The sequence below is a fragment of the Nomascus leucogenys genome, chromosome 6, assembly GCF_006542625.1.
Source record: "Nomascus leucogenys isolate Asia chromosome 6, Asia_NLE_v1, whole genome shotgun sequence".
Taxonomy (NCBI): domain Eukaryota; kingdom Metazoa; phylum Chordata; class Mammalia; order Primates; family Hylobatidae; genus Nomascus; species Nomascus leucogenys.
Genome location: NC_044386.1, coordinates 36,017,750 through 36,029,976, shown reverse-complemented (window position 1 = coordinate 36,029,976; position 12,227 = coordinate 36,017,750). Strand labels below are relative to the sequence as shown.

Here is a 12,227-nt window from a genome sequence, read left to right as displayed (position 1 = left end):
AAATGAGATCAAGAGCCTTTTTAAAGATGGAAATAACCGCATGTTTGTAGGCTGATGGAAAGATCCAGTCAAGAGGGAAAAATGATAAGGGTGGAGAGAGGGGAGAATTGCAGGAGCCGAGCATTAGAGCAGCGGGGAGCAATGGCTTCCCTAAGGTTTACAGTTCTCCCTAGGGTGTGGAGTGGAATCTCTAATTGGGATCGAGGAAGGGATTTTAGAAGACAGGGTGGACTTTATCATCTGCAGCCTGTTCTGCCTACTCCTAAAGATGCTCCCAGAAGTAACTTGCATCATATCATTCAGGTCAGGATGTCTTAAGAGTGTAAAAGATTCCAGACAGGTGACAATCAGAAATCCTAAAGAACTGAAAATAAAGTAGTTGAGGCCAAAGTTATATTGTATTTTAAATTGTATTGTTTCCCCACCTAGTGGTCAGAAATCAGTTTGTTACATTTTCTGCTATTTTTACTCAGGCATTTGAAGAGAAAATGAAATGGGTCAAAAGAGCATGTTTATCATTTTTAATGTTCATATCAACACTTTTTAGTGTAATACATTTCTTGGTACCTTTTTAAATTATAATTTCAACATCATAATTTTTCATATTAAAAAAGAATCAATGGTTGAGTGTTTTGGCATATCAAACAAATTACATGGTTATTAATAGTAATGAGACAGGAAAAGTGAAGTAATAAAAAATAATAAATAATGGGAAGTGACTAAGGTTAGAAAAGGGAAGGTTCAACAGTTCTTACCCTGAAGTCATTCGTAGTTAGTTTAAAGGGTTTTTTGGTTTCTGTTTATGTGTGTGTTTTATTTTTTGTCTGTAAAATTGGAGGAAAAGTAAGAATTTGCCATTATAACCTTTTTATTAATTAGAGATGCTTAAAATGTTCTGAAACTTGAGACTTGCCATATCAGTAGCCTGCTGCCAGATAGTCTTCTCTCACACCAGTTGGATAGTGTTGGCTTAAACAAGTCAGTTTTCAAATTCTTCATGAGTTAAATATAGGAAGACATGTTCCAGAGAAAAGGCCACAAGATTTTACTCCCAGTAAGGCAGGTATAGAGCAAAGTTTAATGTGTCATGCAGATTTCTTCCTCCTTCTTTAAAAAAAAAAAAACTGCTGATAATTAAAAGCTAAATGCATGAATAGCCAATAAAGTATAAAGGCCAGCTGGGCATGGTGGCTCATGCCTATAATCCCAGCACTTTGGGAGGCCGAGGTGAGCCAATCACATGAATCCAGGAATTCAAGACCAGCTTGAGCAATGTGTTGAGCAATGTGGTGAAACCCTGCGTCTACAAATTATATATATATAAATATATATATAATGATAAGGATGGAGAGAGGGGAGAATTGCAGGAGCCGAGCATTAGCGCAGCGGGGAGCAATGGTTTCCCTAAGGTTTACAATTCTCTCTAGGGTGTAGAGTGGAATCTCTAATTGGGATCAAGGAAGGAATTTTAGAAACAGGGTGGACTTGCCGGGCGCGGTGGCTCACGCCTGTAATCCCAGCACTTTGGGAGGCCGAGGAGGGCGGATCACAAGGTCAGGAGATCGAGACCATCCTGACTAACACAGTGAAATCCCGTCTCTACTAAAAATACAAACAATTAGCCGGGCATGGTGGCGGGCGCCTGCAGTCCCAGCTACTCAGGAGGCTGAGGCAGGAGAATGGCGTGAACCTGGGAGGCGGAGCTTGCAGTGAGCCTGGGAGACAGAGCAAGACTCCGTCTCAAAAAAAGAAAAAAAAAAAAAAAAGAAGAAGAAGACAAGGTGGACCTTATCATCTGCAGCCTGTTCTGCCTACTCCAAAAGCTGTTCCCAGAAGTAACTTGCAATCGTATCATTCAAGTCTGGATGTCTTAAGAGCATAAAAGATTCGAGACAGGTGAGAATCAGAAATCCTGAATAACTTTGAAAATAACGTAGTTGAGGCCAAAGTTATATTGTATTTTAAATTTAAATACACACACACACACACACACACACACATATGTACAAAAGTTTAGCTGGGCGTGGTGGCACGTGCCTGTCGTCTCAGCTACTTAGGAGGCTGAGGCGGGAGGATTCCTGAGCCTGAGAGGTCCAGCCTGCAGTGAGCCATGATCTCGCCACTGCACTCCAGCCTGGGGGACAGAGTGAGATCCTGTCTCCAAATAAAAAAGAAAAGAGAAGTATAGAGGTCAACAGTTTTACATCTTTATACATCAGGGAATAAAGCACTAATAAGCTTTCTAAAAATGACAGTCATTAACTTTACTTTTCCTATTTAATTCTACATGCTATAGCATAAAAACAAAGATCTATAGTGAGAGGCCTTATTGAATAGACCTATTATCATAACTGGTAAGCTTCCTTTTCTTCTTCTTCACCCCCTCCCTCTGCTCAGTTTCTTATGACTTGGGCTGTGACTGGTTCCATTGTTTTTCTCTTGCTCTCTCTATGGGGCTTTTCTCAATGCTTGGAACCCTTGGCGAATTTGCTGACAGTTTGATCTGGATTTACTCATGGCACCTGCACCTATTTATTTTCCTCATCTCTTTTCCTTTTATTCTTCACCATCATTGCTATTATAGTCACTATTTCATATTTATTGAATATTTTAATAATATACATATTACAAATTAAGGCCTATATAAAGTGGCACTAAGATTCATATGCTATAATTTTGGGTCCATAAATAAAACAAATGTGTGCAGGCAAACATTGTCTACAAGTAATAAATGCTTTGCATAAATGTGCAGACACACATGTATGAATGTGCTGTGCAAATGCCCTTCCTTTTAGAAGTATTCGTTATTCATACAGGTGTTTTAGGAAGTAAATTGCTTAAATCTGGTGGTCTTTTTGATTTAACATCCTTTTCACCAATGATAATTTGCTTTAGTAATAAAAGTTAGTCTCTTGTTATTACTGGAATATTGTTAATTCATCAAAAAAATCAAAAGCCTATCATGACAGGAATTATTCTAATAACTCTCTAAAAGGATAATCATAATAATAAATTAACTAGCAAAGTGACAGTCCCTTTCCTTAAGGAGTTTATGGCCTGAGTGAAAAGAGAGACCTGAAGCAATTACCCTATAATTACGAAGGAATACAGAATAATCACTATAATGGATGGATGGATGGATGATGCAGAGAAGCAATGCAATGATTAGGCTTAAGGAAATCAGGGACAGCTTCACAAAGGAAGGACTGTTTAAGGAGAGGCTTAAAGAATGGAGGCCAGGGGTGGTGGCTCATGCCTGTAATCCTAGCACTTTGGGAGGCTGAGGCAGGTGAATCACCTGAGGTTAGGAGTTCGAGACCAGCCTAGCCAACATGGTGAAACCCTGTCTCTACTAAAAATACAAAAATTAGCCAGGCGTGGTGGCAGGCATCTGTAGAATCCCAGCTACCCAGGAGGCTGAGGCAGGAGAATCACTTGAACCCGGGAGGCAGAAGTTGCAGTGAGCCACGTTTGCACCACTGCACTCCAGCCTGGGCAACAGAGTGAGACTCTGTCTCAAAAAAAAAAAAAAAAAAAAAAAAGAATGGGAGGCCCACAAGCAGGGGACGCTGAGAAGGGAGATTATTCCAAGGAAGGGAAGCGTGGGCTGAACATGAAGGAACAAGAAACCAGAGAGAGTTCAGACAGCATGTGAGTTTACTGTTAATATGTGAGAAGATAATGTAAGAAAAGGAAATATGAGAAATAAAGCTTTACAGGGCAAGACAGATCATAAAAACCTTGTATGCCATAAAAAGAGCTATGGATTTTACTCTGTACAATGTCAGTGTATTTTAATGTCTTAGGTATTTTCATCTTTTTAATTAATATTCAATTCATCAAAGTTAGTCATGCAAAGGCCTATTTTCCTTTAAGTACTTAAATTTATATTACGTGACTTATTTTATTTATACATCTAGTAATTTGTATTTAAATTAGAATTATTTTCAGGGGATCTTTGATTAATGATTGGACAACTCATATGGCTCAAACTAAATTCTTTCAAATCAATAGTTCTGTTTATAAATGTGGTTAATGAAACTTCTTGCGATGTTTCATATTGCATGTATATATTAACATATTTAATTTCATTTTTAAACATTCCAAATATCTGAATGAACACATTTAATCACCCCACTAAGCAAAATCCTCCCAAGAATTTAAATGACTCTCATAAATCTATTAAATTGAACCATATCCAGTTCCCTTAAATATCCAATAGCATTTGCAATTAGATTTTTCCTATGCTTTTGAAGAAGTATATTTATTGTAAAAAATGTTAAGCATATAAAAGCCAGGAAGAATAGTATAATGAGCCTCCATGTTCCCTTCACCAACTTCGACAACTATAAACTCATGGCCAATCTTGTCTTATCTATACTCTCACCCACTTGCCTCTTACATTATTTTGAAACTAATACAAAACATCATATAATTTCATCTATAAATATTTCAGTAGATATTCCTAAAAAAATAGATTCTGTGCATTAATATAAAATATCAAATCAGTGTTCAAATTTCCAATTATCTCTTACAACACGTATGTGTTTTAAGTTGTTTGAATAAGAATCCAAAGTATACACATCTATGTTGGCATATATGTTTGTTTTGGATTTTGTTGTTCTTTTTTTTTTTTTTTTTGGAGACACAGTTTCGCTCTGTTATCCAGTCTAGAGTACAGTGGCACAGTCTTGGCTCACTGCAACCGCCACCTCCAGGGTTCAATAGATTCTCATGCCTCAGCCTCCCAGGTAGCTGGGATTACAGACGCCTGCCACCACACTCGGCTAATTTTTGTATTTTTAGTAGAGACAGGGTTTCACCATGTTGACCAGGCTGGTCTCGAACTCCTGACCTCAGATGATCCACCCACCTCAGACTCCCAAAGTGCTGGGATTACAGGCGTGAGCCACCGCGCCCAGCCTGTTATTCTCTTTTAAGATGTAAGTTCACTCTCCATGTCTTTTTTTAATTCTTTACAATTTATTTATTGAGGATATCAAGTTGTTTGTGGATACTATAGTTCCCCATCATGTAGATTTTGCTGATTGCTCTCTATAATATAGCTATATGTCCCTCTCTCCTCTGTATTTCCTATACATTGACAGTGGGAGGTAGAGGTGGCTTGATCAAATTTAGTTCTTTTATTTTTTGGTGTATTCTTTTATCGGGAACTAATAATGTTCACTTGACTCTCCTTTTTTGATGTGAGCAGCCATTGACACTCAATACCCAGACTCCTTAACGTTTCAACTAAAATTTAGAAAGTCTACACCACAAATTTTAAATTGATGTGACAAGTCTAACTGAATATTTTCTAATGTAACAAATCTTTTAAATATTACAAATACTTTAAAAATTGACTGTACATACATTATCCCAATGGTTATAAAACTTATTCCACAAATTGTTTTTACTATGAGTTTGGCTTATTCCATCATGTCTGTATTTAATTCTGAATGTTCCAAGGGTGAAAAAGACTCACTAAAGAAAACAAGTGTCTTGTCATGACAAATTTAATGAGTTAATTAACAGGGCCTTTACACTTACCCAAATAGAAAGCTAAGCATATATAAGTTAAATTTTTAATTTTCTATTTTTTTAAGTGAGTTTGTTAGATTAACAGTTAGTCCCTACCTATATTTACCATCTCAGGTAGAGACTGAGACAGATATCCATGACAGTTCTTCCTGAGTTACAAATGTATCCACTGAGCCCATTTTATGGTTTTAGTGATAAAAAGGCACTTCCAGCCCACATTCTTCAAATGTGGTGAAACACACATTTTGCAACCAGCTTCTCTTGTTCAAGTAATATTCTTTCCTAAGTCTTTAAGGAGTTTGCCTATGGGACATGAGAGTGATATAATCATATTTTTGTGTTAGAAAGATGGCAAAAGTTGGAGAAGGGACTATCAGGATAGGGAAGAGAAGGAGTAATTCTGATTACCAGGACACTGACCAGATGACTACTGCAAAAGTCCACTCCAGAGATAATATAATCCTATTTTTGTGTCTAGCGGGAGAGAGGAGAAATGGAAGAGGGAAGTGAATTAGTACGGGGAACTGGTGTAATTTGGTGATTGATTTGACATGGGACTGAAGATGAGTGAAAAACAAAGGATGAGTTGCTGCTTGATAGATATGTGAATTGTGGTGCCATCCACCAAGAAAAGAAACCTAGTAGGGAGAGCAGGTTTAGGCTGGGCTGAAAGGAGGAAACCTCAGTTTCTGAGATGATAATATAGAACTGGCTGTAGGACACCCAAGATGTATATATTTGAATCGGAATCTCAGAAGAGAAGCCTGGGCTAGAGATTTCAACATGGAATTTGCCAACATTAAGATCATATATAAAGCTATGGAGGTACATAAAACCATTTAGGAAAAACTGCAAAGTGAAAAAAGAAGAGAACCAAGACCAGAACACAACAGAACATCATCATTTAAGAGAAGTCAAAAGAAAATAAACCACAAAGAAAATTGTGAGAGAGACAAGAAGTGAGCCAGGAGCTATTTCTCATGGAAACAAACAAAGGAGACTCAAAGAGGGCAAAATGGCCAATACTGTCCAGGGCCACAAAGCAATCAAGTAAGATGCAGTTTGAGAGCGTCCAGTGGATTTGGTAGCTAGTATTTTTAAGAATAGTCTCGGCCGGGCGCGGTGGCTCACGCCTGTAATCCCAGCACTTTGGGAGGCCGAGGCGGGCAGATCACGAGGTCAGGAGATCGAGACCATCCTGGCTAACACGGTGAAACCCCGTCTCTACTAAAAATACAAAAATTTAGCCGGGCGAGGTGGCGGGCGCCTGTAGTCCCAGCTACGCGGGATGCTGAGGCAGGAGAATGGCGTGAACCCCGGGGGGCGGAGCCTGCAGTGAGCCGAGATCGCGCCCCTGCACTCCAGCCTGGGCGACAGAGCAAGACTCCGTCTCAAAAAAAAAAAAAAAAAAAAAGAACAGTCTCAGGGAAGAAGTGGCAATAGGGGAAAGATTGCAGAGTCAGGAAAGAAATGCGTGGGAGGAGAGGAAGTAGAGTCAGTGAATAAAGACAATTTTTTCTTAGCTTGGATGGATAAAGGAAGAATATCTTGTGGTAATGTGAAGAATTCACAGAGATAAAGTGAAGTGTTTGTTTCTTATGGATGACAGTAACTTGGGCTGAGGGAGAAAACAAAGAATGAGAGATTTAAGGGCAAAGAGTGAAGTAAGCAGAATATAAGTAATAAAGCAACACACGGAAGAAAGGGGGTAATCAATGGAGTAAAATTACTGAGAATTCAGATGAAATTCAGAACACAGGTGCAGAGAGTAGAGAGAAGGTAAGGACGAGTATAACTGCAGACGAGTTTGTGGGTTAAGAAAATGTATTTTCTTGAGAGAGCTCACACCTAATGACTGCTGTTTTATCAGTGAAATAAGAAACAAGTTCATCTGATAATAGGGGAGTGGAGAGGAATCGCACATTGAAGAAAGTGGTAAACATTTTTAATAGGTATGAAGAAGGATAACTCAAGAGAAGGCTGACTACACAAAAAAGAGTGATGAGATTGTAGAAAAGAAGAGGGGGATACAGCTGAGATTTAATACCAATTGTTTGTAATGTCCAGAGTCAGCAAAATTGACGGCAATTTTCTCCAGCTATGTTAATTAACTGAGAATAGGAATATAAAATATAAATGGTCATATACATAAATAGGGATTTGTAAGGTCCAAGTATTGATAATGCTATTAAGGGCAGTTGGAGTGAAGCCATTGGAATGAAGCACCTTGGAGTTCAGGGTGATAAAAGTGAAGCCAAGACAAAACCATCTGGAGAAAAGGAAGGAGTCAGGGATTGGAACTATGTAAGTTTTTGTTTTTTTTTTTTTTTTTTTTTTGAGACAGAATCTTACTCTGTTGCACAGGCTGGAGTGCAGTGGTGCGATCTTAGCTCACTGCAACCTCCGCCTCCCAGGCTTAAGCAATTTTCCCACTTCAGCCTCCTGAGTAGCTGGGGTTACAGGCATGCACTATCATGCCAGGCTAATTTTTTGTATCAGGTCAGTGCAAAAGTAATTGTGGCTTTTATCATTCGTTTTATGTCAAAAACCATAATTACTTTTGCACCAACCTAATGTTTTTAGGAGAGACGGCGTTTTGCCCTGTTGCCCAGGCTGGTCTGGAACTCCTGACTTCAAGTGATCCATCTGCCTTAGCTTCCCAAAGTGCTGGGATTACAGGCGTGAGCCATGGTGCCCAGCCCTAGAACTAATTCTCTTTTGTGTGTGTATCATAGAACCAATTAAATGCCCTCATAATCCCAGAACTGAAGTGTTGATTTACTGCTAATTCAATGGAAAACATATTACCCTCCAGAAGCAATGGATTAATTGTATAAGTCTACTATGAATAGATGGTGCTATAATCAAGTTTCCCAATTCTCCATTTTCTGCCACAGGAGCAGCATAAATATAAAGCTAAAGCCTATGCTAGTGGTGTCTGAAGCTTTAAATCAGAGCAAATGTTCAAGAAAAAAGAATAATTCATGAAATAATCCTTCTCCCTTTTTCATTGTAAGGTGAGCATCTACTTGTTCCATGTTCACTGTTTCTTCTTTCTTGTTTTCAGAAGCCCTGTCAATGAAGACAATCAAGATGGTGTCATGCACTCTGATGGTAAAGGACAAAAACATATTTTATTTATTTATTTGTAAACTCAGGTACAGAAGTTTGAGCTATTCGCTCTCATAGGCTTATTAATGGGTCATTATCATCACTGGTCCGTGCAAGGCCCCTCTCTTGTTTTATTTGCTTATTCCCTCTTATCCTCATGACTCATCTCCTTTCTCCTCCTTCCTTACTACAGACAAATATTCTAACATATTTAATGTGTATGTGTGTTTGCACAAATTCTTCACATATTGTGACATGTATGCATGTATTTAGTTCACAGAAAGAGTATGTTATAGGTTTATCTCGTCTTTTTGTACAATCAGCATAATGTGGTTTTGGGGCCCATTCATATCCCTATGTGTGTGTTTAGTCTGTTGCTGTTAATGACTGCACAGTAATCCATGGTGTGCATCCACATTTCACTTGCCTCAAACTCACTGGTACCACAAACAACAATGCAATGCACCTTCTTGTATTTATCCCCATGCGGACCTCTCAGAGACTTATCTTTAAGATGTATACCCCGAAGTGGAATGGTTGCTAAGAGCTATGGAATACTTCGGTTGACCGAGTATGACAGGCATGCTCTCCAGAAGGGATGCACCTATCTACACTCTCATCAGTCGGTCCTGTTATTCAGCTTTCCTTTTTTTTCTTATGTGAATCAAATTATATCTCCTTTTAATTTCTATATCTCTGCTTACTCTTGAGTTTGAGCACTTTATTTGCTTATAAGCCTTTGTGGTTTCTTCTTCTGTAAGCTGCCAGTTTCTACCTTTTGACCATTTTTTGTATTGGGAGTGGTATATTTTTCTAGTTGACTTGTAGGAGTTCCTTTATATTTCAGACATTAATGTCATGTCAGCTTCAAACATTGCAAATATCTTCTCCCATTCGGTCAGTTGTCTATTAGCTTAGCCTATGCTGTCCGTCCTTCCTTGAATGTAAATAAATTTTGATATAATCAAATGTATTAATTTTGCCTTGTAATTTATGCTATTTAAGAAGTCCTTTTTCCTAGAAAATAAAAATTTTTTCCTGTAGACTTTATCACATAAATATATTTAGGTCTTTGATCTCTTTGCAGTCCCCTTTGAGGAGTTAGTAGAAATCCAGAATTGCCTCATGTATGGAGCCAGTTTTCTCCTTACTGTCCTCTAAACAATCCACCCTTTTCTCATTAATTTATAGTGCTACCTTTATATTATATCAGCTCTATGTGTGTGTATGTGTATACTATGGGTGTGTTTATGTACATTTGTGTATGTCACTGAATTTTCTGCTGTATTCCATTGGTCTATTTGCCTGTTCTTATACAAACACCACACTGTTTTTATTATTAATATTATTGTATTATTGCTCTTAATATGGGATTATGTCTTAATATTCAGTAATTAGTTTTGATATTACACTGAACTCTTGGGTATTAAATATTTTAATCCAATTAACTTGATTTGTTTGATACATAAAAACAAATCCTTGGGAACTAATAAGTAAAAAGGTGTGAAACAGTGATTTTTTTATGCCTTTTTTCATACAAGCCCATAAAACCAAATGGACATCCCTTTTCATAAAGGTAATAAACAGTGTATTAATTATTTTTTGGCCTTTGCATTATTTTATGAAAGCCAGTGAAATGATTTTATAATTAAGTCACCAGCATCAAATAAAAGCCATAGTAAAGATCTAAAGTACCTATTTTATTTTCTATTTCTGTATCTTTGATAAAGCATAAGTTCTGTTAGATTATGAAATATTTTGAATATTATTATATTATATCCAATAATCTTACATTAAAGTGCTTCCTTATTGCAAATGTATTAAATTTTATTTTTTTTAATCTTTTAGGTGCTGGAAATCTAGATGAGGTCAGATTTTTTTCTCTTCTCATATTATATTGATATAATCAGAATATTTCCCAAGTATTATGATTCACTCCGTATTGGTACAAAACAAACAAATGAAAATTCTTACGAGTAATGATATTTTTCCATTTCTAATCTTATTTCATCTAAAATGCTTAAGACGTTACACACCAGTCATCACACTGACTCATTATAATGCTGTAGTGCTGAACATAAACTTAAGTCTGATTACACGTCTGATTTATATAGCAAGACAGAAAAGGAAATCTTTTTGTTTTTGCTTTCCCAGTCTATTTCTAAGGAGAAAAAATATTTTAAACAAGCCAGACTTACATACAGTAGTTGTTTTACCTAGTATTTGAATTATTCTTTCAAAAATAATTCACACTATGGTTCCTTTAAGTATTTATTCCTCTGGACCATTTAATATGTGTTTCAAATTATAAAAATTTACATTGTTGCCTTTATTTTAAGTCTAAGCAATGTAATATGTGTGTTAACTTTTTAAATAATAAAAATTAATCATTATCAATGTTTTTCTTTACAGGAACAAGAGAGTGAAGGAGAAACATATGAAGACATGTATGAATTACGTTTTTTACCGTGACAGTTTTCTTCAAAGATGAATATAATGTTTTGTATGAGGGAGAGTGGGTATATAACAACACTAGGAGGGAAGCTTGATTTGTTCAAATGACTGGCATATAATAAGTTTTATTTCAATTTAAAGGACCCAAAATTATTTAGTTCTCTAAGAATTCTACGAAGGACTCTGTTAAGAAGCTATTGTATGAGAGACCAGAGATGTGCCTATGAGATAAACCACAGTCAGAGAATCAGAGATAGAAATCTGATTTCTTACTCTTAGTGTATCCTTGGGCAGATGAGTTAATTTATGTTACGCCTTCTTCACCTGAACAGAGCTCCACCCACAGGGGTGCTATGAAAAATAATTTATCATGGCACCCAGATGCCAAAGTGTCAGCTGCTAAAGTGGAAAGATGTTAAAAAAAAGAAGTTTCTTGGAAAAGAAATTTCTTGGAAAGTGGGTGAAAGTAGAAATGAATATATTATCTTACTTTATCATATGTTGATCTCAGATACCTTAATTTTCTCTACCCAGTGTTTATTCAACCAATTCTGACTCAAGATTCAGAGCCAAGGTTTGTATGTGTACCTGTGAATGCACAGGCACGTGTGCATATGAAAGAGAGAAAAAGAGATGGATTCTATTTATGCGAACATACAGCAAGAATGGGGCCTTTATAAACGGCGGCTTCCACTTGCTGGCACAAGTTGTTAGGGAAAGCCGAGCCTTTGGAAGGTATCCTCAGCTGTATGCCTCCTACTGGTTTTAAACATAATCTCACACATTCCGGATTTTGACAACCTTTGGCTTTTTACCTTCATCCGTACTTCAGATACCACCTTTTCTGTTGTGAGTAGAAACTTCTAGGTAGGGAGTTCCGACGCATCAACACCTGCAGAGGTGAAAACAACCTAACAATTTTTATTCACAGAGAAGCATCCAAAGAAAGAGAGAAGAAAAGGGAAAAGGAGGAAAAGAAGAGGTTAGAGCTGGAGAAAAAGGAACAGAAAGAGAAAGAAAAGAAAGAGCAAGAAATAAAGAAGAAATTTAAAGTAAGGGCTTGTTTGCTAATGAGTGAAAGAATAACATCTTTTTATACCTTTCACACAAAAGGGGTACCA

The 12,227-nt window shown here is 37.1% G+C and overlaps 1 protein-coding gene across 1 annotated transcript in view; it reads left to right on the top strand.

Annotated features, from left to right (window-relative positions):
- The window catches only part of FYB1 (FYN binding protein 1), a 165,409-nt gene that overhangs the window by 120,843 nt on the left and 32,339 nt on the right, over positions 1–12,227 (top strand). Inside the window, exons 4-7 of the mRNA XM_030814012.1 lie at positions 8,609–8,655; positions 10,501–10,520; positions 11,065–11,099; positions 12,038–12,158. Coding sequence (XP_030669872.1) covers positions 8,609–8,655; positions 10,501–10,520; positions 11,065–11,099; positions 12,038–12,158 — 223 coding nt within the window. The remainder of the gene's footprint in view (positions 1–8,608; positions 8,656–10,500; positions 10,521–11,064; positions 11,100–12,037; positions 12,159–12,227) is intronic.